This window comes from Oryzias latipes, chromosome 16 (assembly GCF_002234675.1).
Source record: "Oryzias latipes chromosome 16, ASM223467v1".
Lineage (NCBI taxonomy): Eukaryota > Metazoa > Chordata > Actinopteri > Beloniformes > Adrianichthyidae > Oryzias > Oryzias latipes.
This window is the reverse complement of record NC_019874.2, coordinates 6,915,496-6,939,214: the sequence shown is the minus strand read 5'-3', so window position 1 is coordinate 6,939,214 and position 23,719 is coordinate 6,915,496. Positions and strand designations below refer to the sequence as shown.

At 41.1% G+C, this 23,719-nt stretch overlaps 3 protein-coding genes across 3 annotated transcripts in view; 2 read left to right on the top strand and 1 right to left on the bottom strand.

The window, feature by feature from the left end:
* LOC101167393 overlaps positions 1-23,719 on the bottom strand; it is a 93,107-nt gene that overhangs the window by 59,760 nt on the left and 9,628 nt on the right. The gene's annotated exons all lie outside the window — the stretch shown is intronic.
* LOC111949012 (deleted in azoospermia protein 1-like) lies at positions 860-2,903 on the top strand. Its single transcript, XM_023964721.1, is given in 2 exon segments — positions 860-2,635; positions 2,637-2,903. Coding segments are annotated over 2 exon segments (1,677 nt in total). The 5' UTR covers positions 860-1,225.
* LOC101163637 (deleted in azoospermia protein 1-like) lies at positions 8,801-12,896 on the top strand. Its single transcript, XM_020700988.2, has one exon. The coding sequence runs from the start codon at positions 10,356-10,358 to the stop codon at positions 12,033-12,035; it is 1,680 nt and encodes a 559-aa protein (XP_020556647.2). The 5' UTR covers positions 8,801-10,355; the 3' UTR covers positions 12,036-12,896.

The following is a 23,719-nucleotide window of genomic DNA, read 5'->3' as shown; positions in this document are numbered from 1 at the left end:
ACGGAGCCACATTTAGCAATCCCATTTGTTATTGCCTCTGCTCCTGCAGAAGATGGTCACCGTGGTAGCTTCGCCTTGAAAAAGGTATCCGCGCCGGGCTGCGTAGGCTTCAGGCCAATAACAACCACGGCTTTCTGACACACCTCCGGGTGATGCAGTTTCAATGCTGCCCGCGCGTCTTTTAACTTGCTCCTCTCGCTATTTTCATTGTTTTTCCCCTCCGCCATCTTTGTTTTGAATGTGCATTCTTCTTCGTCTGTCCGCGACAGCCAATCTCGCAATGAGCGACCCCTATGGGCCCTCCAAAGAATTGTCTTACCAAAGGACGACTAATATAACGTATCAGAGGGTCTCCAAGCGTAAATAAAAGGTCAATACTTGATGAAGACACATCGAGGATGAATCACGGGACTAAATATCGCGATATATCACAATATCGATATTTTGGCACACCCCTAACTCAGACCCACTCGGACCAATCACTGCTACCTGACAACGTCTGGGTCTAACATGATGGTGTCTGGAAAAGTCTTCCTTCTTTTATTTTTCTTCTGCACCAGTGAAGCTACAAAGTAGCTGTCAGCTCACGTCTGCCCCCTACTAGCAAGGATTGCGCCACTGGCATCATTTTCTGCGCGCTTAAAGCAGCGCTTGGACTGCACGTCTCTGATTAAATTGAGTCCTCCAGTCAGACATGAGGCGAAGCGCTCCGGAGCCTCACCCGGAGTTTCCGCTCCCTATGTGATCACGCAACACACAAATTTGGCCATTTTAACTTCAGAAACTGTGGAAAACGTGTCGAGTCAAATGAAATATATCTTTAACTCGGATTAGTGAACAATAATATTTACTCTGTATGTCTCTTTATTGCACATGGTATACTACATTGGTTCTACTGTTGTAAGCTTGCATTCTGTTCAAGTTTTTTTTTTTTTAAGCAGAAAATGCCTCACCCTGCAGAAGCTCTGATGACATCACGCCATGTGATGATATGTGATGTCATCAGATGACATGACAAATCAACAGGTGATGTCATGTCATCAGGTGATGTCACATGTCTTCAGGTGATGTCACATGATATCATTTGATGTCACATGTCATCAGGTGATGTCACATTGTCGCATCTTAAAACTAATAAATATACCTGCCTTCCTCTCCATCTGCCATCTCAAGATTTCAAGTTTGCTTCCTTAAAGATTAGATACGAAAAAAAATCTCATCAAAAATGACCAACAAAGTGTGCAAGCTTTTCATTGGTGGACTCTGTGTGAACACGAACGACGATGGGCTGCGCAAGCATTTTGAGCAGTTCGGCACCCTCACTGACTTCGTTGTCCTTCAAAACAAGAATGCACAACGATCTCGCTGTTTTGGCTTTGTGACCTACTCTACACCAGAGGAGGCCAACGCAGCCATGGCAGCAGCCCCGCACTCAGTGGAAGGGAACAGTGTTGAAGTTAAACGAGCTATTCCAAAAGCAAAGGACAATAAGTCTGAAGCTTTTGCCAAGGGGGAGAAAATCTTTGTTGGTGGCTTGAAAAACAACATTAAAGAGTATCACCTCACCGACTACTTCTCTCGGTACGGTCCAGTCGAAAAGTCTGAAATCCTCTTAGAGAAGGAGACCGGAAAGAAAAGAGGATTCGGCTTTGTGCACTTCACGCATCACAAAACGGCAGACTTGGCCTTGGTTGAGAAGTACCACACAGTGAATGGACACTTAGTTGAAGTAAAGAAAGCTGTTGCCAAGCAAGAGATGCAGGCAGGTAACAGAACTGAAACAACACCAAGACACAAGCCAGGCCCAGGAATGATGGAAAACCAAAATGGCTACGGCAGCTTCGGTTTTGTGACCTACTCTACACCAGAGGAGACCAACGCAGCCATGGCAGCAGCGCCGCACACAGTCCAAAGGAACAGTGTCAAAGTCAAAGGAGCTGTTCCAAAAGCAAAGGCCAATGGTTCTGCAGCTCCTGCCAAGGGGGAGAAAATCTTTGTTGGTGGTTTGAAAAACAACATTGAAGAGTATCACCTCACTGACTACTTCTCTCGGTACGGTCCAGTCGAAAAGTCTGAAATCCTCTTAGAGAAGGAGACCGGAAAGAAAAGAGGATTCGGCTTTGTGCACTTCACGCATCACAAAACGGCAGACTTGGCCTTGGTTGAAAAGTACCACACAGTGAATGGACACTTAGTTGAAATCAAGAAAGCTGTTGCCAAGCAAGAGATGCAGACAGCAAACAGAACTGAAACAACACCAAGACACAGGCCAGGGCCAGGAATTACGGAAAACCAAAATGGCTACGGCGGCTTCGGCTTTGTGACCTACTCTACACCAGAGGAGACCAACGCAGCCATGGCAGCATCGCCGCACACAGTCCAAAGGAACAGTGTCAAAGTTAAAGTAGCTGTTCCTAAAGGAAAGGCCAATGGGTCTGCAGCTCCTGCCAAGGGGGAGAAAATCTTTGTTGGTGGCTTGAAAAACAACATTGAAGAGTTTCACCTCACCAACTACTTCTCTCGGTACGGTCAAGTCGAAAAGTCTGAAATCCTCTTAGAGAAGGAGACCGGAAAGAAAAGAGGATTCGGCTTTGTGCACTTCACGCATCACAAAACGGCAGACTTGGCCTTGGTTTGAAAAGTACCACACAGTGAATGGACACTTAGTTGAAGTGAAGAAAGCTGTTGCCAAGCAAGAGATGCAGGCAGGTAACAGAACTGAAACAACACCAAGACACAGGCCAGGCCAATGCATGATGGAAAACCAAACTGGCTATGGCGGCTTGGCTTATGGGGAGTGTTGCTGCCCTTGCCACCTCTCCTACTCAGAAAATGGTAACAGAGGCTATTCCCTACTCACAAAATCGTTACAGAGGCAGCGGCTATTCCTACCAGGAAAATGAGTAAAAGAAGATTTAGACATAGAGGAACCCCCCTTTTAGGAATCCACACTTGTAGTGTGTGGAAATAGTGTAGAGTGGGGATTTATGTTGTATGTGCATTTATTTTATTTTATTTATTTTTTTAGAAAATGTTATGCATTATATTGTCAGTAGGACATGCAAAAAAGAAGATTAAAACATACAGGAACTCCCTTTAGGAATCCACACTAGTAGTGTGTGGATAAAGTGTAGACTTGGGATTTATATTGAATCTTCTTTTCTTTTTTTTTTTTACTTTTATGCCTGAATTTGTATTTGTGAACAAAATGTTTTTTCAATGCAAATCAATGTATTGATTATTTAAAATAAATTGTTAAATTTTGTATTTTTACCTGTCAACCACTTAACAAAAGAGGACAAGAACAATTTACCATGTATACAATCAAAAAACAAATGTTCTAGAGCTTCAACCTCATTTTCACAGAAAACAAAAAAACACAATGTGTTTATCACAAGAGGCACAGAAACAAAATGAAAGCAAAAACCAAGGGCAAAAAACCCAAACCATGACACAGAAATTGTTCTTGTGTTCCTTTGTGCATTAGTGGGTTCTCTCCGGGTGCTCCGGCTTTCCCTAGATTCTAAAAAAGACTTTTTATTTAAAAGTGAATTAGAGGCTAAGAGCACTACCTGCCCTCGTCCTCACCTCTACGCACCACCCACCCTCGCTGTCCACATCTACGCCCTTCTCTTAATGTAAGGCTGTCTGAGCTGCATGTGGCTAAAAGTGTTAGCATTTCTATCAGCATCATTTACTGTTTCAAAAAAAGGTTTGCTCAAAGATGCAGACATTTTTCCAACTGTGAAAACAATACGGTCCTTGCAGTCAGTGACCATTACTACTACTAATAATATTAATAATTAAAAATATAAAATATATGAAATTGAGTTTATAATAAGGTATTATTAATAATACATTATCATAAAAATAAAAAAAATAAAATATCAGTCACAAAAATGTATAGATAATGAACCAAATTAAAGCCTGGCAGTCCTGTGGGTTTTCTCAGAGTACTACGATTTCCACACAGTAATTGTTAGCAATTGGCTAGTGACTGATAAATATCCCCTTCCTGAATCGCCACCTTATCGTGGTGGAGGGGTTTGCGTGCCCGAATGATCCCAGGAGCCGGTAGCTGGGTGGTGTACCACCTCAAACTGGTCCTGGGAGACAGGCCAGACTAAGAGCGATTCAGACAAAAACCTTTTCATTTCTAGATCAACTTACTCCTCTCGATAAGAGTTACCAGTGCCCCACCCTGGAGCGAGACTAGTGAGTTCTTGTCTGGTGGCTTTTAATTGCTCTGGGTCAGTGGACAGCAAGCATGTTGTCCTGAAGGCCCCCCAAAGCAAAGGAACGTCTTCTGTAGTTCCTCTTGTGGCTTTGGTTGGTTGTTGGTTATAGATGTTGGGGCAGGACGAGCGACAGTGGGACATTGGCTTTTTCCACCTTCTATTCGACGCTTCACAGTGGATTGATTACTCAATCGTCTGTCTCCAATGAGTCCTCAATCCCGAGAGAAAGAAAACAAAGAACTGCTTCCCTGTATCTTTGTGGCAGATGAGGCATTCCCACTGCAGAGAAACCCGATGCAGTCATTTCCTGGGCGCCTCCTTTCCCGATAGAGCTGCATCTTTAACTACGACCTCTCCCCAACCCGCCTGCTTGTGAAGAAGGCCTTCTGGATGTTCTCTCCACAGTGGGGTCTGTATTGAAACCTGACTGAAGATCCAGAGCAGAGTGTGAAGTTCTCGTGTTCTGCACTGCTTCATCAGGTCCTCAGCACCACAGGAACCTGCAGTGATCAGGCTGTGGTAGACGAACCGCTGCACAGGATAAAATAGGTTGCTGCCAACAGAGAGGCCTTCCAGCTGAGAGACTCCTTCATGATCCACTTTCTTGCAGAGGGAGCAGACCCATGACACCTCCAGAATCATGTTTTCTGTCCTCCAAGGACTGACCCACAACGGCTCTTTTGAGAGCCACCCACAAAACCTTTAAGAGCTTGATTCTCTCTTTTTTACTGTTTTTACTCCAAACTTTTAAAGTATTGCATTAGTTGAAAAGGTAAGACATTAAAACAGGTTAAACAGTATATGTGGACTGGAGCACAACTGCCCCCTCCTTGTAAAATCACAATGAATTTCCATCAGATATAAATATGTTTCTAACAACATCAGCTTTCTTCAAATGTTTGACAAGGATTTATTGGTTTCGTTAGTCGATAAATAAAACAAAAACAAAAAAATTCTCAGTTTTAGCAGAATCGACCCATTTTTTTTGCAACAGTTTTTTGTTTTTTACAGCAGTATGGAGTGCCGGCTGCCACTACGCTGCACACAAAACTCTCTAGGTTGCAAATGAAAAAATTAAATATTTGCTTTTCAATTATTTATTTTGCTTTCAAATTTTTCTTGCTATTTTAAGAACTTTTTTTTGCTTTCAAACATTTATTTTCCTTTTAAACATTATTTTTGCCGTTTGTAAAACACATTTTCGCAAGCGTCGTGTGTATCAAAGATAGGAAAAAAATGAGATTACCCACAACACATACGAAAAGTTTTTGGGCTGTGGCAGTTATATCACGCTAAGTTGTGTTCAGAGTAGTCAGCAAAATCAAAGATAGGAAAAAAGCGAGATTTGACACAATCCATGCGAAGACTATGGAGTCCTATACTAATCATAATTAAATAAATAACATGACCTCATGCAAATACACAATAAACCAATAAATCTCTCATAAATATATCAAAAGATCATGAAATTGTGAAAAACCTGCACATAAATTTTAAATTAGCCGCTATATTCTCAAATATATTTCATTTTGCTTTAAAAACCTGTTCATTTTAAAACAGCATTTTAAAATATTCCTTTTAATCACGTTGAATATTATTATAATTCTGTCTTGTTTCAGAAGCTCGGATTTCAAAATCCATATTTTTCCAAAGTATCTTTGTTTTCATTTCACATTGCTGTTTTTCAGAATTACTTATTCATTTCATGAAGAGCTTTTCCTGCAGAATGAGTCTGTCTGTCAATCAGTGAAAGTGGGCGGGATCTAAACGCACATTGGCTGATCCCTGGAAATCGACTCATATACCTGGATACCCACTCTGCGGTGTGCCAGTAGGAGAGATGACATATTTCAGCGACATCTGCACGGCTTTGGATCAAATAGAGACAAACAATCTGTCTGCTGCAGAAGATGCAAACATGGACCTCTCTCTTATTGTAGTTTGAGGGTTTGTGTGGACCAAACCACAGAGGAGCTCCGGTCGTCCACACCTTGAAGTCCCCGTTGAAACTCCTGACTCTCGTTCTCACGCCATTCGCTCAGAGCTCTTCTCTGCTCGTCAGCTAACAGCTCTGCTGTCTGTGCTCACAGATCCAGTCTGACGTCACATCGTGCCTTACACTGTGCCGGCTGGCGGGAGGCGAGCCAGACAGACAGAGACCGGCTGCGGAAAGCGGAACAAGCCTGCTCAGGCCTCCTGAACCTTATGATATTTTTCTATTTTCATTGAGACAATGATTATAATCAGGTCCTCTGATTTTATTTTTCCCTCTCGGGGAAAATGTTGAACCTTTCCTGCGATGACGTTTCTGACCATGGTGGTCATAAAACGCAGCGGAGATCCGGGGTTTGATTTGGGTTTCACTTCCCCGTTCTGACCCTCTGAGCCTCCACAGGGGGTTAATAACAGAACCAGTCTGTTCATTTGGAGGAAACCTTTTCTTATTATTACTTTTACGGCGAACTGAACATTGCATTGTGCATTGTGCAGCCATGCATTGTAAGTGAGATAAACACAGACACCGCTCCATGCGGCTATCAGGCGAAAAAACATTAGCTGGTAGCTCCTCCCACACGCGGCATGGTGCGTTCATGGAACACCAGTTCATAGAAGCTTAGTGGAACTCCAACAGTCGCCCAGCCTAACTTAGACCACTACTATATTTTCACGAGAAAATGAAAACCGCCGAACCAACCACAATAATCACCCGAATTATGCACACCCGCCCAAAGCCATTTTTATCCACAAATTTAGAACCAAAACTCCCCGATTTCTGGCAACACTGTGGAGCAAAAAAATGGGACTGAATCTATATCCTATGAAGTTTAATTTTTTAAGGGAATTATGGAAAACAATTGTTTTTCATATTTAAACTTTTTGGAAAAGGTCTGTATGCTGGCACTTATTCTGGTCTAAAAAACAGATATTTGTTGCCTGGGATTTCTTCAGACTTCACATGTGCATGTTTATGATCTAGATGTTTTAAGGGACAGATGTATGTAAACAAAAGGTAGATGCAATATCAATACAATGATTATGATAATATTATGCACTATGATATCTACACCTCCATGCTTTGTTGTTATACTAAAAAAAACTGAGGCTTTTTACTTCCATAAATCACTGACCTTTGTAATGGTAAAAGCAAAAGGTTTATAAGAGGTTAAATATTAACCCAGCAAAACCCATGGAGTCAAATCTTGAAGTAGTTTCATTTATTATTTATAAATATGGTTTATTTTCTGTTCATTTCACATTTATTTGCCATTTGAATTGCTGCTACCCTCAATGAACAGAGAAAATTTGTCAAATTAACTTTAAAAGATCTGAGCAAAATTGTTCTTGGGTTCTCCAAGGTTAAGTTTTTATCCAAAAAAAGTTTGCTCTTTAACAGAATTTACCGGTACCTTCTCCTTTAAAACCAGGAAGCTGCTGAAAATTTAAAGGAGGGACTTATGCCGTTGAAATCTGGTTCCTGAGCAGCATCGGGAGTCACTTAAAGGAATTTTTAAATAAATAAGTTGTATATATGCTTTAAATCTATCTCTTTTAGTTATGCCCTTGCTGCTTATGCAGCTCTTTTGTCAATTTAAAAGGCAGTAATATTACAAGTGAACTCCAAATGAATTGTTCTATCAGGATTCATGCATTTTATAGCCTGAAAGTATCCTAAAAAGAACATGTCACCTACAACCCTGATGGTGGTTAATGGGCTAAAAGGAGGGACGTTGTCAATAATAGAATTAAAATAAAAGTGTTTTTTTCATTATCTTTTTTCTGTAGTGCAAATTATTCAAGCTATAAACAGACCAATCAGATGCCTCCAAAGTAGGTGGTCTCACGTCCAAAACATTTGACAGACTTCGTGTCGCCTACTTTCAAGGGGTAGGCGTGTGGACTTCCAGCAATCTCACCCCTGATTGGTGAGAGTGTTTGCAATACAAACGATGACTCAGACTAGGGCTGGGAATCACTGGGTACCTCACGATACGATTTGCGATACATTCCTCACTATAACGATACTATGACGATATGGCGATAATGTGATAATCGATATATGTCGCCTCTAATAACTCATGATATATCAAAGAAGAACTTGAAAAACTGCTTTTTGGAAATATTTCTCCATTTCTTTTGTAGTTTTTGAACACAATGATAATGAACAACTTGTGTCCTATTTGGTGTAATGAATAACAGTCGTTCGTGAAACATTTCTGAAACCAGTAATACTCTGTCTTTGACAAACGTTGACAATTTTCATTTGGAAATATCTGTAAAATTTGGTTCAAAAAATAGTGAACATGAACAGCAGTGCTATTTTTTAGTACAAAATTGCTGTAAACAGAATAAAAAATGAATCAGTCAAGTAGGTGCCAGGCACATTGGTATTAACTTCTAAAAAAAAAAATTATAGTGTCCTTGTTAAAAATAATGACACCATGTAATGTAAATGTAGTCTAAAAAAACATAAAATTCTGCCGGAAAAAAATAATCAAGTAGCTAGGAACTTTCCTTTAAGTTATTTAAGGCATAAACTGCTTCAAAATAAATTACCAGGGATAAAATACATGATGAACTTAAAGTGCATCTAAAAGTAAACATCTTTGTGAACAAAACGTTTGGGGAAAAGCTGCATGTGATGCATGTTTATATGTTCATGTTCAGGCTTTTTAGCGTCAAGACGCCCCTCGTCCACCGCTGATTTGAGGAAAAGGGGGGGTCTAAGGGCAGGGATGCCACTCTTTCTGCTATTTCCATCTCAATCATAGCTCTGGTCTGACCATACAGTGCATAGATCATTGTTTCAGTATTTCCAAGAGGGAATGTCAAAGCCTGGCTCTAATGCATTCAATAAAAACCCAAATCCCTCGTTCTCCACCTCGCTGCAGGGACGGAGCCACATTTAGCAATCCCATTTGTTATTGCCTCTGCTCCTGCAGAAGATGGTCACCGTGGTAGCTTCGCCTTGAAAAAGGTATCCGCGCCGGGCTGCGTAGGCTTCAGGCCAATAACAACCACGGCTTTCTGACACACCTCCGGGTGATGCAGTTTCAATGCTGCCCGCGCGTCTTTTAACTTGCTCCTCTCGCTATTTTCATTGTTTTTCCCCTCCGCCATCTTTGTTTTGAATGTGCATTCTTCTTCGTCTGTCCGCGACAGCCAATCTCGCAATGAGCGACCCCTATGGGCCCTCCAAAGAATTGTCTTACCAAAGGACGACTAATATAACGTATCAGAGGGTCTCCAAGCGTAAATAAAAGGTCAATACTTGATGAAGACACATCGAGGATGAATCACGGGACTAAATATCGCGATATATCACAATATCGATATTTTGGCACACCCCTAACTCAGACCCACTCGGACCAATCACTGCTACCTGACAACGTCTGGGTCTAACATGATGGTGTCTGGAAAAGTCTTCCTTCTTTTATTTTTCTTCTGCACCAGTGAAGCTACAAAGTAGCTGTCAGCTCACGTCTGCCCCCTACTAGCAAGGATTGCGCCACTGGCATCATTTTCTGCGCGCTTAAAGCAGCGCTTGGACTGCACGTCTCTGATTAAATTGAGTCCTCCAGTCAGACATGAGGCGAAGCGCTCCGGAGCCTCACCCGGAGTTTCCGCTCCCTATGTGATCACGCAACACACAAATTTGGCCATTTTAACTTCAGAAACTGTGGAAAACGTGTCGAGTCAAATGAAAATATATCTTTAACTCGGATTAGTGAACAATAATATTTACTCTGTATGTCTCTTTATTGCACATGGTATACTACATTGGTTCTACTGTTGTAAGCTTGCATTCTGTTCAAGTTTTTTTTTTTTTAAGCAGAAAATGCCTCACCCTGCAGAAGCTCTGATGACATCACGCCATGTGATGATATGTGATGTCATCAGATGACATGACAAATCAACAGGTGATGTCATGTCATCAGGTGATGTCACATGTCTTCAGGTGATGTCACATGATATCATTTGATGTCACATGTCATCAGGTGATGTCACATTGTCGCATCTTAAAACTAATAAATATACCTGCCTTCCTCTCCATCTGCCATCTCAAGATTTCAAGTTTGCTTCCTTAAAGATTAGATACGAAAAAAAATCTCATCAAAAATGACCAACAAAGTGTGCAAGCTTTTCATTGGTGGACTCTGTGTGAACACGAACGACGATGGGCTGCGCAAGCATTTTGAGCAGTTCGGCACCCTCACTGACTTCGTTGTCCTTCAAAACAAGAATGCACAACGATCTCGCTGTTTTGGCTTTGTGACCTACTCTACACCAGAGGAGGCCAACGCAGCCATGGCAGCAGCCCCGCACTCAGTGGAAGGGAACAGTGTTGAAGTTAAACGAGCTATTCCAAAAGCAAAGGACAATAAGTCTGAAGCTTTTGCCAAGGGGGAGAAAATCTTTGTTGGTGGCTTGAAAAACAACATTAAAGAGTATCACCTCACCGACTACTTCTCTCGGTACGGTCCAGTCGAAAAGTCTGAAATCCTCTTAGAGAAGGAGACCGGAAAGAAAAGAGGATTCGGCTTTGTGCACTTCACGCATCACAAAACGGCAGACTTGGCCTTGGTTGAGAAGTACCACACAGTGAATGGACACTTAGTTGAAGTAAAGAAAGCTGTTGCCAAGCAAGAGATGCAGGCAGGTAACAGAACTGAAACAACACCAAGACACAAGCCAGGCCCAGGAATGATGGAAAACCAAAATGGCTACGGCAGCTTCGGTTTTGTGACCTACTCTACACCAGAGGAGACCAACGCAGCCATGGCAGCAGCGCCGCACACAGTCCAAAGGAACAGTGTCAAAGTCAAAGGAGCTGTTCCAAAAGCAAAGGCCAATGGTTCTGCAGCTCCTGCCAAGGGGGAGAAAATCTTTGTTGGTGGTTTGAAAAACAACATTGAAGAGTATCACCTCACCGACTACTTCTCTCGGTACGGTCCAGTCGAAAAGTCTGAAATCCTCTTAGAGAAGGAGACCGGAAAGAAAAGAGGATTCGGCTTTGTGCACTTCACGCATCACAAAACGGCAGACTTGGCCTTGGTTGAAAAGTACCACACAGTGAATGGACACTTAGTTGAAATCAAGAAAGCTGTTGCCAAGCAAGAGATGCAGACAGCAAACAGAACTGAAACAACACCAAGACACAGGCCAGGGCCAGGAATTACGGAAAACCAAAATGGCTACGGCGGCTTCGGCTTTGTGACCTACTCTACACCAGAGGAGACCAACGCAGCCATGGCAGCATCGCCGCACACAGTCCAAAGGAACAGTGTCAAAGTTAAAGTAGCTGTTCCTAAAGGAAAGGCCAATGGGTCTGCAGCTCCTGCCAAGGGGGAGAAAATCTTTGTTGGTGGCTTGAAAAACAACATTGAAGAGTTTCACCTCACCAACTACTTCTCTCGGTACGGTCAAGTCGAAAAGTCTGAAATCCTCTTAGAGAAGGAGACCGGAAAGAAAAGAGGATTCGGCTTTGTGCACTTCACGCATCACAAAACGGCAGACTTGGCCTTGGTTGAAAAGTACCACACAGTGAATGGACACTTAGTTGAAGTGAAGAAAGCTGTTGCCAAGCAAGAGATGCAGGCAGGTAACAGAACTGAAACAACACCAAGACACAGGCCAGGCCAATGCATGATGGAAAACCAAACTGGCTATGGCGGCTTGGCTTATGGGGAGTGTTGCTGCCCTTGCCACCTCTCCTACTCAGAAAATGGTAACAGAGGCTATTCCTACTCACAAAATCGTTACAGAGGCAGCGGCTATTCCTACCAGGAAAATGAGTAAAAGAAGATTTAGACATAGAGGAACCCCCCTTTTAGGAATCCACACTTGTAGTGTGTGGAAATAGTGTAGAGTGGGGATTTATGTTGTATGTGCATTTATTTTATTTTATTTATTTTTTTAGAAAATGTTATGCATTATATTGTCAGTAGGACATGCAAAAAAGAAGATTAAACATACAGGAACTCCCTTTAGGAATCCACACTAGTAGTGTGTGGATAAAGTGTAGACTTGGGATTTATATTGAATCTTCTTTTCTTTTTTTTTTTTACTTTTATGCCTGAATTTGTATTTGTGAACAAAATGTTTTTTCAATGCAAATCAATGTATTGATTATTTAAAATAAATTGTTAAATTTTGTATTTTTACCTGTCAACCACTTAACAAAAGAGGACAAGAACAATTTACCATGTATACAATCAAAAAACAAATGTTCTAGAGCTTCAACCTCATTTTCACAGAAAACAAAAAAAACACAATGTGTTTATCACAAGAGGCACAGAAACAAAATGAAAGCAAAAACCAAGGGCAAAAAACCCAAACCATGACACAGAAATTGTTCTTGTGTTCCTTTGTGCATTAGTGGGTTCTCTCCGGGTGCTCCGGCTTTCCCTAGATTCTAAAAAAGACTTTTTATTTAAAAGTGAATTAGAGGCTAAGAGCACTACCTGCCCTCGTCCTCACCTCTACGCACCACCCACCCTCGCTGTCCACATCTACGCCCTTCTCTTAATGTAAGGCTGTCTGAGCTGCATGTGGCTAAAAGTGTTAGCATTTCTATCAGCATCATTTACTGTTTCAAAAAAAGGTTTGCTCAAAGATGCAGACATTTTTCCAACTGTGAAAACAATACGGTCCTTGCAGTCAGTGACCATTACTACTACTAATAATATTAATAATTAAAAATATAAAATATATGAAATTGAGTTTATAATAAGGTATTATTAATAATACATTATCATAAAAATAAAAAAAATAAAATATCAGTCACAAAAATGTATAGATAATGAACCAAATTAAAGCCTGGCAGTCCTGTGGGTTTTCTCAGAGTACTACGATTTCCACACAGTAATTGTTAGCAATTGGCTAGTGACTGATAAATATCCCCTTCCTGAATCGCCACCTTATCGTGGTGGAGGGGTTTGCGTGCCCGAATGATCCCAGGAGCCGGTAGCTGGGTGGTGTACCACCTCAAACTGGTCCTGGGAGACAGGCCAGACTAAGAGCGATTCAGACAAAAACCTTTTCATTTCTAGATCAACTTACTCCTCTCGATAAGAGTTACCAGTGCCCCACCCTGGAGCGAGACTAGTGAGTTCTTGTCTGGTGGCTTTTAATTGCTCTGGGTCAGTGGACAGCAAGCATGTTGTCCTGAAGGCCCCCCAAAGCAAAGGAACGTCTTCTGTAGTTCCTCTTGTGGCTTTGGTTGGTTGTTGGTTATAGATGTTGGGGCAGGACGAGCGACAGTGGGACATTGGCTTTTTCCACCTTCTATTCGACGCTTCACAGTGGATTGATTACTCAATCGTCTGTCTCCAATGAGTCCTCAATCCCGAGAGAAAGAAAACAAAGAACTGCTTCCCTGTATCTTTGTGGCAGATGAGGCATTCCCACTGCAGAGAAACCCGATGCAGTCATTTCCTGGGCGCCTCCTTTCCCGATAGAGCTGCATCTTTAACTACGACCTCTCCCCAACCCGCCTGCTTGTGAAGAAGGCCTTCTGGATGTTCTCTCCACAGTGGGGTCTGTATTGAAACCTGACTGAAGATCCAGAGCAGAGTGTGAAGTTCTCGTGTTCTGCACTGCTTCATCAGGTCCTCAGCACCACAGGAACCTGCAGTGATCAGGCTGTGGTAGACGAACCGCTGCACAGGATAAAATAGGTTGCTGCCAACAGAGAGGCCTTCCAGCTGAGAGACTCCTTCATGATCCACTTTCTTGCAGAGGGAGCAGACCCATGACACCTCCAGAATCATGTTTTCTGTCCTCCAAGGACTGACCCACAACGGCTCTTTTGAGAGCCACCCACAAAACCTTTAAGAGCTTGATTCTCTCTTTTTTACTGTTTTTACTCCAAACTTTTAAAGTATTGCATTAGTTGAAAAGGTATATTTGGACTGGAGCACAACTGCCCCCTCCTCGTAAAATCACAATGAATTTCCATCAGATATAAATATGTTTCTAACAACATCAGCTTTCTTCAAATGTTTGACAAGGATTTATTGGTTTCGTTAGTCGATAAATAAAACAAAAACAAAAAAATTCTCAGTTTTAGCAGAATCGACCCATTTTTTTTGCAACAGTTTTTTGTTTTTTACAGCAGTATGGAGTGCCGGCTGCCACTACGCTGCACACAAAACTCTCTAGGTTGCAAATGAAAAAATTAAATATTTGCTTTTCAATTATTTATTTTGCTTTCAAATTTTTCTTGCTATTTTAAGAACTTTTTTTTGCTTTCAAACATTTATTTTCCTTTTAAACATTATTTTTGCCGTTTGCAAAACACATTTTCGCAAGCGTCGTGTGTATCAAAGATAGGAAAAAAATGAGATTACCCACAACACATACGAAAAGTTTTTGGGCTGTGGCAGTTATATCACGCTAAGTTGTGTTCAGAGTAGTCAGCAAAATCAAAGATAGGAAAAAAGCGAGATTTGACACAATCCATGCGAAGACTATGGAGTCCTATACTAATCATAATTAAATAAATAACATGACCTCATGCAAATACACAATAAACCAATAAATCTCTCATAAATATATCAAAAGATCATGAAATTGTGAAAAACCTGCACATAAATTTTAAATTAGCCGCTATATTCTCAAATATATTTCATTTTGCTTTAAAAACCTGTTCATTTTAAAACAGCATTTTAAAATATTCCTTTTAATCACGTTGAATATTATTATAATTCTGTCTTGTTTCAGAAGCTCGGATTTCAAAATCCATATTTTCCAAAGTATCTTTGTTTTCATTTCACATTGCTGTTTTTCAGAATTACTTATTCATTTCATGAAGAGCTTTTCCTGCAGAATGAGTCTGTCTGTCAATCAGTGAAAGTGGGCGGGATCTAAACGCACATTGGCTGATCCCTGGAAATCGACTCATATTCCTGGATACCCGCTCTGCGGTGTGCCAGTCAGAGAGATGACATATTTCAGCGACATGTGCACGGCTTTGGATCAAATAGAGACAAACAATCTGTCTGCTGCAGAAGATGCAAACATGGACCTCTCTGTTATTGTAGTTTGAGGGTTTGTGTGGACCAAACCACAGAGGAGCTCCGGTCGTCCACACCTTGAAGTCCCCGTTGAAACTCCTGACTCTCGTTCTCACGCCATTCGCTCAGAGCTCTTCTCTGCTCTTCAGCTAACAGCTCTGCTGTCTGTGCTCACAGATCCAGTCTGATGTCACATCGTGCCTTACACTGTGCCGGCTGGCGGGAGGCGAGCCAGACAGACAGAGACTGGCTGCGGAAAGCGGAACAAGCCTGCTCAGGCCTCCTGAACCTTACAATATTTTTCTATTTTCATTGAGACAATGATTATAATCAGGTCCTCTGATTTTATTTTTCCCTCTCGGGGAAAATGTTGAACCTTTCCTGCGATGACGTTTCTGACCGTGGTCGTAAAACGCATCGGAGATCCGGGGTTTGATTTGGGTTTCACTTCCCCGTTCTGACCCTCTGAGCCTCCACAGGGGCTTAATAACAGAACCAGTCTGTTCATTTGGAGGAAACCTTTTCTTATTATTACTTTTCTGGCGAACTGAACATTGCATTGTGCATTGTGCAGCCATGCATTGTAAGTGAGATAAACACAGACACCGCTCCATGTGGCTATCAGGCTAAAAACATTAGCTGGTAGCTCCTCCCACACGCGGCATGGTGCGTTCATGGAACACCAGTTCATAGAAGCTTAGTGGAACTCCAACAGTCGCCCAGCCTAACTTAGACCACTACTATATTTTCACGAGAAAATGAAAACCGCCGAACCAACCACAAAAATCACCCGAATTATGCACACTCGCCCAAAGCCATTTTTATCCGCAAATTTAGAACCAAAACTCCCCGATTTCTGGCAACACTGTGGAGCAAAAAAATGGGACTGAATCTATATCCTATGAAGTTTAATTTTTTTAAGGGAATTATGGAAAACAATTGTTTTTCATATTTAAACTTTTTGGAAAAGGTCTGTATGCTGGCACTTATTCTGGTCTAAAAAACAGATATTTGTTGCCTGGGATTTCTTCAGACTTCACATGTGCATGTTTATGATCTAGATGTTTTAAGGGACAGATGTATGTAAACAAAAGGTAGATGCAATATCAATACAATGATTATGATAATATTATGCACTATGATATCTACACCTCCATGCTTTGTTGTTATACTAAAAAAAACTGAGGCTTTTTACTTCCATAAATCACTGACCTTTGTAATGGTAAAAGCAAAAGGTTTATAAGAGGTTAAATATTAACCCAGCAAAACCCATGGAGTCAAATCTTGAAGTAGTTTCATTTATTATTTATAAATATGGTTTATTTTCTGTTCATTTCACATTTATTTGCCATTTGAATTGCTGCTACCCTAAATGAACAGAGAAAATTTGTCAAATTAACTTTAAAAGATCTGAGCAAAATTGTTCTTGGGTTCTCCAAGGTTAAGTTTATATCCAAAAAAAGTTTGCTCTTTAACAGAATTTGCCGGTACCTTCTCCTTTAAAACCAGGAAGCTGCTGAAAATTTAAAGGAGGGACTTATGCCGTTGAAATCTGGTTCCTGAGCAGCATCGGGAGTCACTTAAAGGAATTTTTAAATAAATAAGTTGTATATATGCTTTAAATCTATCTCTTTTAGTTATGCCCTTGCTGCTTATGCAGCTCTTTTGTCAATTTAAAAGGCAGTAATATTACAAGTGAACTCCAAATGAATTGTTCTATCAGGATTCATGCATTTTATAGCCTGAAAGTATCCTAAAAAGAACATGTCACCTACAACCCTGATGGTGGTTAATGGGCTAAAAGAAGGGACGTTGTCAATAATAGAATTAAAATAAAAGTGTTTTTTTCATTATCTTTTTTCTGTAGTGCAAATTATTCAAGCTATAAACAGACCAATCAGATGCCTCCAAAGTAGGTGGTCTCACGTCCAAAACATTTGACAGACTTCGTGTCGCCTACTTTCAAGGGGTAGGCGTGTGGACTTCCAGCAATCTCACCCCTGATTGGTGAGAGTGTTTGCAATACAAACGATGACTCAGACTAGGGCTGGGAATCACTGGGTACCTCACGATACGATTTGCGATACATTCCTCACTATAACGATACTATGACGATATGGCGATAATGTGATAATCGATATATGTCGCCTCTAATAACTCATGATATATCAAAGAAGAACTTGAAAAACTGCTTTTTGGAAATATTTCTCCATTTCTTTTGTAGTTTTTGAACACAATGATAATGAACAACTTGTGTCCTATTTGGTGTAATGAATAACAGTCGTTCGTGAAACATTTCTGAAACCAGTAATACTCTGTCTTTGACAAACGTTGACAATTTTCATTTGGAAATATCTGTAAAATTTGGTTCAAAAAATAGTGAACATGAACAGCAGTGCTATTTTTTAGTACAAAATTGCTGTAAACAGAATAAAAAATGAATCAGTCAAGTAGGTGCCAGGCACATTGGTATTAACTTCTAAAAAAAAAAATTATAGTGTCCTTGTTAAAAATAATGACACCATGTAATGTAAATGTAGTCTAAAAAAAACATAAAATTCTGCCGGAAAAAAATAATCAAGTAGCTAGGAACTTTCCTTTAGGTTATTTAAGGCATAAACTGCTTCAAAATAAATTACCAGGGATAAAATACATGATGAACTTAAAGTGCATCTAAAAGTAAACATCTTTGTGAACAAAACGTTTGGGGAAAAGCTGCATGTGATGCATGTTTATATGTTCATGTTCAGGCTTTTTAGCGTCAAGACGCCCCTCGTCCACCGCTGATTTGAGGAAAAGGGGGGGTCTAAGGGCAGGGATGCCACTCTTTCTGCTATTTCCATCTCAATCATAGCTCTGGTCTGACCATACAGTGCATAGATCATTGTTTCAGTATTTCCAAGAGGGAATGTCAAAGCCTGGCTCTAATGCATTCAATAAAAACCCAAATCCCTCGTTCTCCACCTCGCTGCAGGGACGGAGCCACATTTAGCAATCCCATTTGTTAGTGCCTCTGCTCCCGCAGAAGATGGTCACCGTGGTAGCTTCGCCTTGAAAAAGGTATCCACGCCGGGCTGCGTAGGCTTCAGGCCAATAACAACCACGGCTTTCTGACACACCTCCGGGTGATGCAGTTTCAATGCTGCCCGCGCGTCTTTTAACTTGCTCCTCTCGCTATTTTCATTGTTTTTCCCCTCCGCCATCTTTGTTTTGAATGTGCATTCTTCTTCGTCTGTCCGCGACAGCCAATCTCGCAATGAGCGACCCCTATGGGCCCTCCAAAGAATTGTCTTACCAAAGGACGACTAATATAACGTAACAGAGGGTCTCCAAGCGTAAATAAAAGGTCGATACTTGATGAAGACACATCGAGGATGAATCACGGGACTAAATATCGCGATATATCACAATATCGATATTTTGGCACACCCCTAACTCAGACCCACTCGGACCAATCACTGCTACCTGACAACGTCTGGGTCTAACATGATGGTGTCTGGAAAAGTCTTCCTTCTTTTATTTTTCTTCGGCACCAGTGAAGCTACAAAGTAGCTGTCAGCTCACGTCTGCCCCCTGCTAGCAAGGATTGCGCCACTGGCATCATTTTCTGCGCGCTTAAAGAAGCGCTTGGACTGCACGTCTCTGATTAAATTGAGTCCTCCAGTCAGACATGAGGCGAAGCGCTCCGGAGCCTCACCCGGAGTTTCCGCTCCCTATGTGATCACGCAACACACAAATTTGGCCATTTTAACTTCAGAAACTGTGGAAAACGTGTCGAGTCAAATGAAAATATATCTTTAACACGGATCAGTGAACAATAATATTTACTCTGTTTGTCTCTTTATTGCACATGGTATACTACATTGGTTCTACTGTTGTAAGCTTGCATTCTGTTCAAGTACTACAGCAGTACTGCATTAGTTGACAAGGTAAGAGATTAAAACAGGTGGACTGGAGCACAACTGCCCCCTCCTCGTAAAATCACACTGCTTAAGGTGCAGGATGCTGCTCAGTAGCATAAAAGCAGTCGCCATCGATATACATTACTGGGTCGGCCGTCACGTAACATACACACATACATGCATTGATTTTTGCCCGTCTTGCTGAGTGAAGTAATGACTAGGTCTAAACAGGCATGCAAAGAATCACAAAAGGGGACGCCATCTTGCGAATGTCAGTAATCACATTTTAATAGAAAGAAATCAGGCTGGGACGTGTGAAGTGGGTACCAAAGTGAGTGCTAGCATAATAGTTTGGGTCATCAATGTATATTTTTATAAATGAAGTGACAATTCGTATACGATACGTTTCCCAATATTGTACCGAAAGAAATTTTCTTTTTTTTCCTTTTTTTAAAATGACTTAGAAAAAAACTCTACCTGAATTCTAATACGTCTTCCATTGCAATAAAATTGTCAAATTCACTTTATTTAATGATCACAATTTTTTAGCACTGCACCTGTATCTTATATATAAGTTGCTTTTACCCAGTTAAATGTGTAGTGCTTTTATTTTGGTGACTTAAAATATAGAAAGGTAAGAGTCAACATTGTCTGATTTACACAACAAAATACATTTCAAACAATAAGGTTCTAAAGTATAATTGAGAAAATAAAGTGTTGTTTATTTCCATTATTGCCAACTGTAGCCTCTCCAGTGCTTTGACAGGAGCCTTAATGGTACTTCAAAAATAAAGGGGGGAAAAAAACACTCATTCTTTGCAGAAACAATAAAGTGTGATGATGATGCAGCAGCATGACAGGATGAAGGAGACGCTTTAATGTGGCAAAGATGCTTTGTTTACATATCAGTCTTCACTGCACCGCTGCAGCGACACTTTCTCACACACACGGAAGTCAACTGGTAAAGGTCATCGCTACGACGTTGCCCTTCTTTCAGAGCGTTGGACACATCACTCTGATCCATCAGGTCGCTAAACTAGAATCTATAGCTGGGAGGTTCTGCAGAACTTTGGCCCAGTTTGCTGGGCCAAAGTTGGGCTAGCATTTTAGCCGATGCTAAGAGCATTAGCCACTGTGAAGCTATTCGCTAAAAAGCACCGCAATCCGCGTTTTTATATGTTGCTGGCAGCAACATGGCTCAGAGTTTTGGTTTGGTACCCATCCAAAGTAAAAACTAAGTTGTTCATGTCTCATAACAATGAAAAAAGCTGCAACTAGCTGAGGTCTTCCTGTTGTTTTGTGTGGTGTAGAGCTGCTCAAAGAGGCTCCGTGTGCTCTGCTGCTAAAAAGCGATCGGAGGCTGAAGTGGAAACCAAAGAGTCAGATGCTGATGGATGCTCAGAAATAATTAAATAAATATCGTGACAGCGTTTTGAATTGATACAAGTATCGCCAAATGAACTATCGCGATATATTGCAGAATTGATTTTTTTCTCACACCCCTACTCTCTGAAAACCCTCACTAAAAGAAAGCTACTGACAGAATGACAGAACAGAATTCTTATTAAGTAAAGCCTCAAACAAAGCAGATCTAATGATCATGAATGTTTTCGTGAACCTGAATGTCCACATACCGTATTTTCCGGACTATAAGTCGCACTTTTTTTCATAGTTTGGCAAGGGGTGCGACTTATACTCCGCAGCGACTTATATTAGAAATAAATTGAAATAAATACATTGTTAACCCTCCTGTTATGTTCATTTGTGAGGAACAGAGATGATGTTCCTGGGTCAATATGATGTATGAGGTATGTTAAGTGTTAAGAGGATGTTAAGTGACTCAGAGAATCAGCAAACTTTTTTTTACAGTAAGATCTTGAAGGCTAAGAACACAATATTCTATTTTCCAATGATTTCATAGATTCAGAAATACAATAAAAGTGAAAACTGTTTCTACAAATACAGGATGAAAACAGAGTATTAGTTAGCCAATGATGCTTCATGAAATGAATAAATAAATAAGTTTGAGAAAAAATTACTGTGAAATTATTAGATAAACAGTCTGCTATGATTGTGTCATATAAGGTTGTGAAAGTTAAAATGCGACTTATAGTCCAGTGCGACTTATCTGTGTTTTTTTCTACTTTATAATGCATTTTTGGGCTGGTGCGACTTATACTCCGGTGCGACTTATAGTCCGGAAAATACGGTATATGGTCAGTAAAGCAGGCTTTTTAGGAACAGAAGACCGTGGACGCAAAGCCACATGTGGCCCCAGTCATGGTGGAGAGTTTCAAAGTGATGAGCTTTTAGACCTCTGAGCAGGAGCGCAGCTCTGGATCCTCAGCTGAAGCAAAAACATGACCTCAACCCCGACTATCATCAAAACGTTTTCGTGCAGCATCACCTCTCTAACACTCACTGCACCAACAGACTGATTTATCATCGGCAGCATTATGTCCGCTGTTAAGAAGAATGAGCAGCAAGGTCTGCAGAAAAGGCGGCAGACCTCTTTGAACGAAGAGGCACAAGCATAACAGCCCAACATCCACGCGGACACATCCTCCCCGCCCAGGAGATGGTACTGATTCAGACGGTTGGATTTAACAGAACTCATTTTGGCAGTGAGCCTGAGCTAACAAGCTCATCTTTGATGTGTAAATCCTCAGTCCCCGTGTAAAAGCTGATACAGCCTCGCTACAATCCCGCTCAGGTGCACCCATACTCCTTTGTGCATTATTGTGCATCAAATGCTTGGAGACTCTCTGCAGCTAATAAGCGCACACCTGAGAAGGCTGATGAAACGCATGCACCTTCAGAAAAAAAAGAGGGAAACCCGCAGTGAAGACGGATAATGGAGCAGGTAGGTTGCAATGAAGGCTGATGTGCTGCACATTTGGCCTATCCAATCTTACATCTGTAGAGCAAGGGCAAATGATGACATTGTTTTTAACAGACTTAACGGCAGACTTTGGTTCATTTCATTTCTGCATCGTCTTTCCACACAGTAATTGGATTGTGGCTGCACTGTCATGTACTTCGCTAAACGAATGCCTATTAATCAGAGAATAATTGGACACATACCCCTGATAAATGGTGCTGCTCCACTTTGAGTCACGTACAAATTAGGCCATTTTAAAAGATCCATTTCTTATCTAGCTTGACTCACACTTACATAAGCTGTGAGCTAATATTGGTCCACAGACACTAACACCCTCCAGGACATGCCTCCATTATCATGTTAGACCACTGTAATTCCTCTGTTAGACCCAAGCAAAGCTAATCTGCTGCTGCTTTTCATTGTGTCTTGTGTTTTTTTCTCAGTCAGAATCAGAACCATACTGGTGCCAGAAGGGCTTATAATTCAAAGTGATAAACAAGGAAATGATTTAAACCAAGGGTTAACTCATCCTCTAGATTATCACCGGATTATTCAAATATTTACAAACCAAACAAATTAACTAGAAGCAAACAATCTTAATTCACTCCACGGACAATGTACCGAAATCATTCCAGAAATTAATATCATGCAAGAAACAGTCAAACAAAACGAAATAAACAACCTCACAACACCTTCATACTTGCTACAGCCCTAGTGACATCATCACTGCTCTCTGTAAATACAGGAAGTGGGTTGTGCTTCATCCTTTACCAGGGAACCAGGTAAGTGAGAAAATACATAAAGCAGGTCATCTTTCTCGAGCAGAATAAAAACAAAGCGTTACTTAATAGTCAAGTGTGTTCTGTTTAAGCCTCAAATAATAAAGACATTGCGAATTCGATGTATGTAATGTAAAAACGCAAACAAAACCAGAAAAGAAAATGTTGGCAAACATTTTATGAATGAAATGATTATAATGCATTTTTAACAAAGAAATTTCAAAATGGGCTGCACAGTGGAACAGTGGTTAGCGCTCTTGCCTCACAGCGGAAGGCCCCCGGTTCAACTTCAAGCTGGGACCGTGCATGCGTGGGTTTTCTCCAGGGACTCCGCCTACCATCCACAAAGATGCTTCATAGGTTAATTGGTTACTCTAAATTGTCCATAGGTGAGAATGTAAGTGTGCATGGGCGTGTGATTGTGGCCCTGCGACAGACTGGTGACCTGTCAAGGGGGTCCCCTGCCTTCGCCCGCAAGTGACAGCAGTAGGCTCCGGCAGCCCCGTGAACCCGAAAGGGAACAAACGGTTTAGAAGATGAATGAACAAACAAACGAACGAACGAAAAGTAAAAATGTGGACAAATGAGACGAACCTTACCCACTTTGTCACACTTCCAGTCTTCAGATAATTGAACATGCAAGCCTCAGGTTAGATCACACCCTCCTCAGCAATGCACGATCAAGCAATCGTTTCAATTGAAAAGTCTATGTAAACGTGTAAATGCACATCCTTTCAAACGTACATTCACACAGGTGTAGCTTCTGTACTAGTTTGTTTGATCTGTGGGCTGATGTTGAAGAAAGTTACACAGCGCCACCAGTTCAGAAAGTAGAAAAGATCTGCAGCAAAAGTTCACCTGAAAGAAAGCTGTAAGCCATTGAGGTTCTGTGTAAAACTCTTGT

Bases quoted from the DNA above. Each gene is read 5' to 3' on its own strand.
- LOC101163637 (XM_020700988.2), top strand. From the start codon at position 10,356: ATGACCAACAAAGTGTGCAAGCTTTTCATTGGTGGACTCTGTGTGAAC.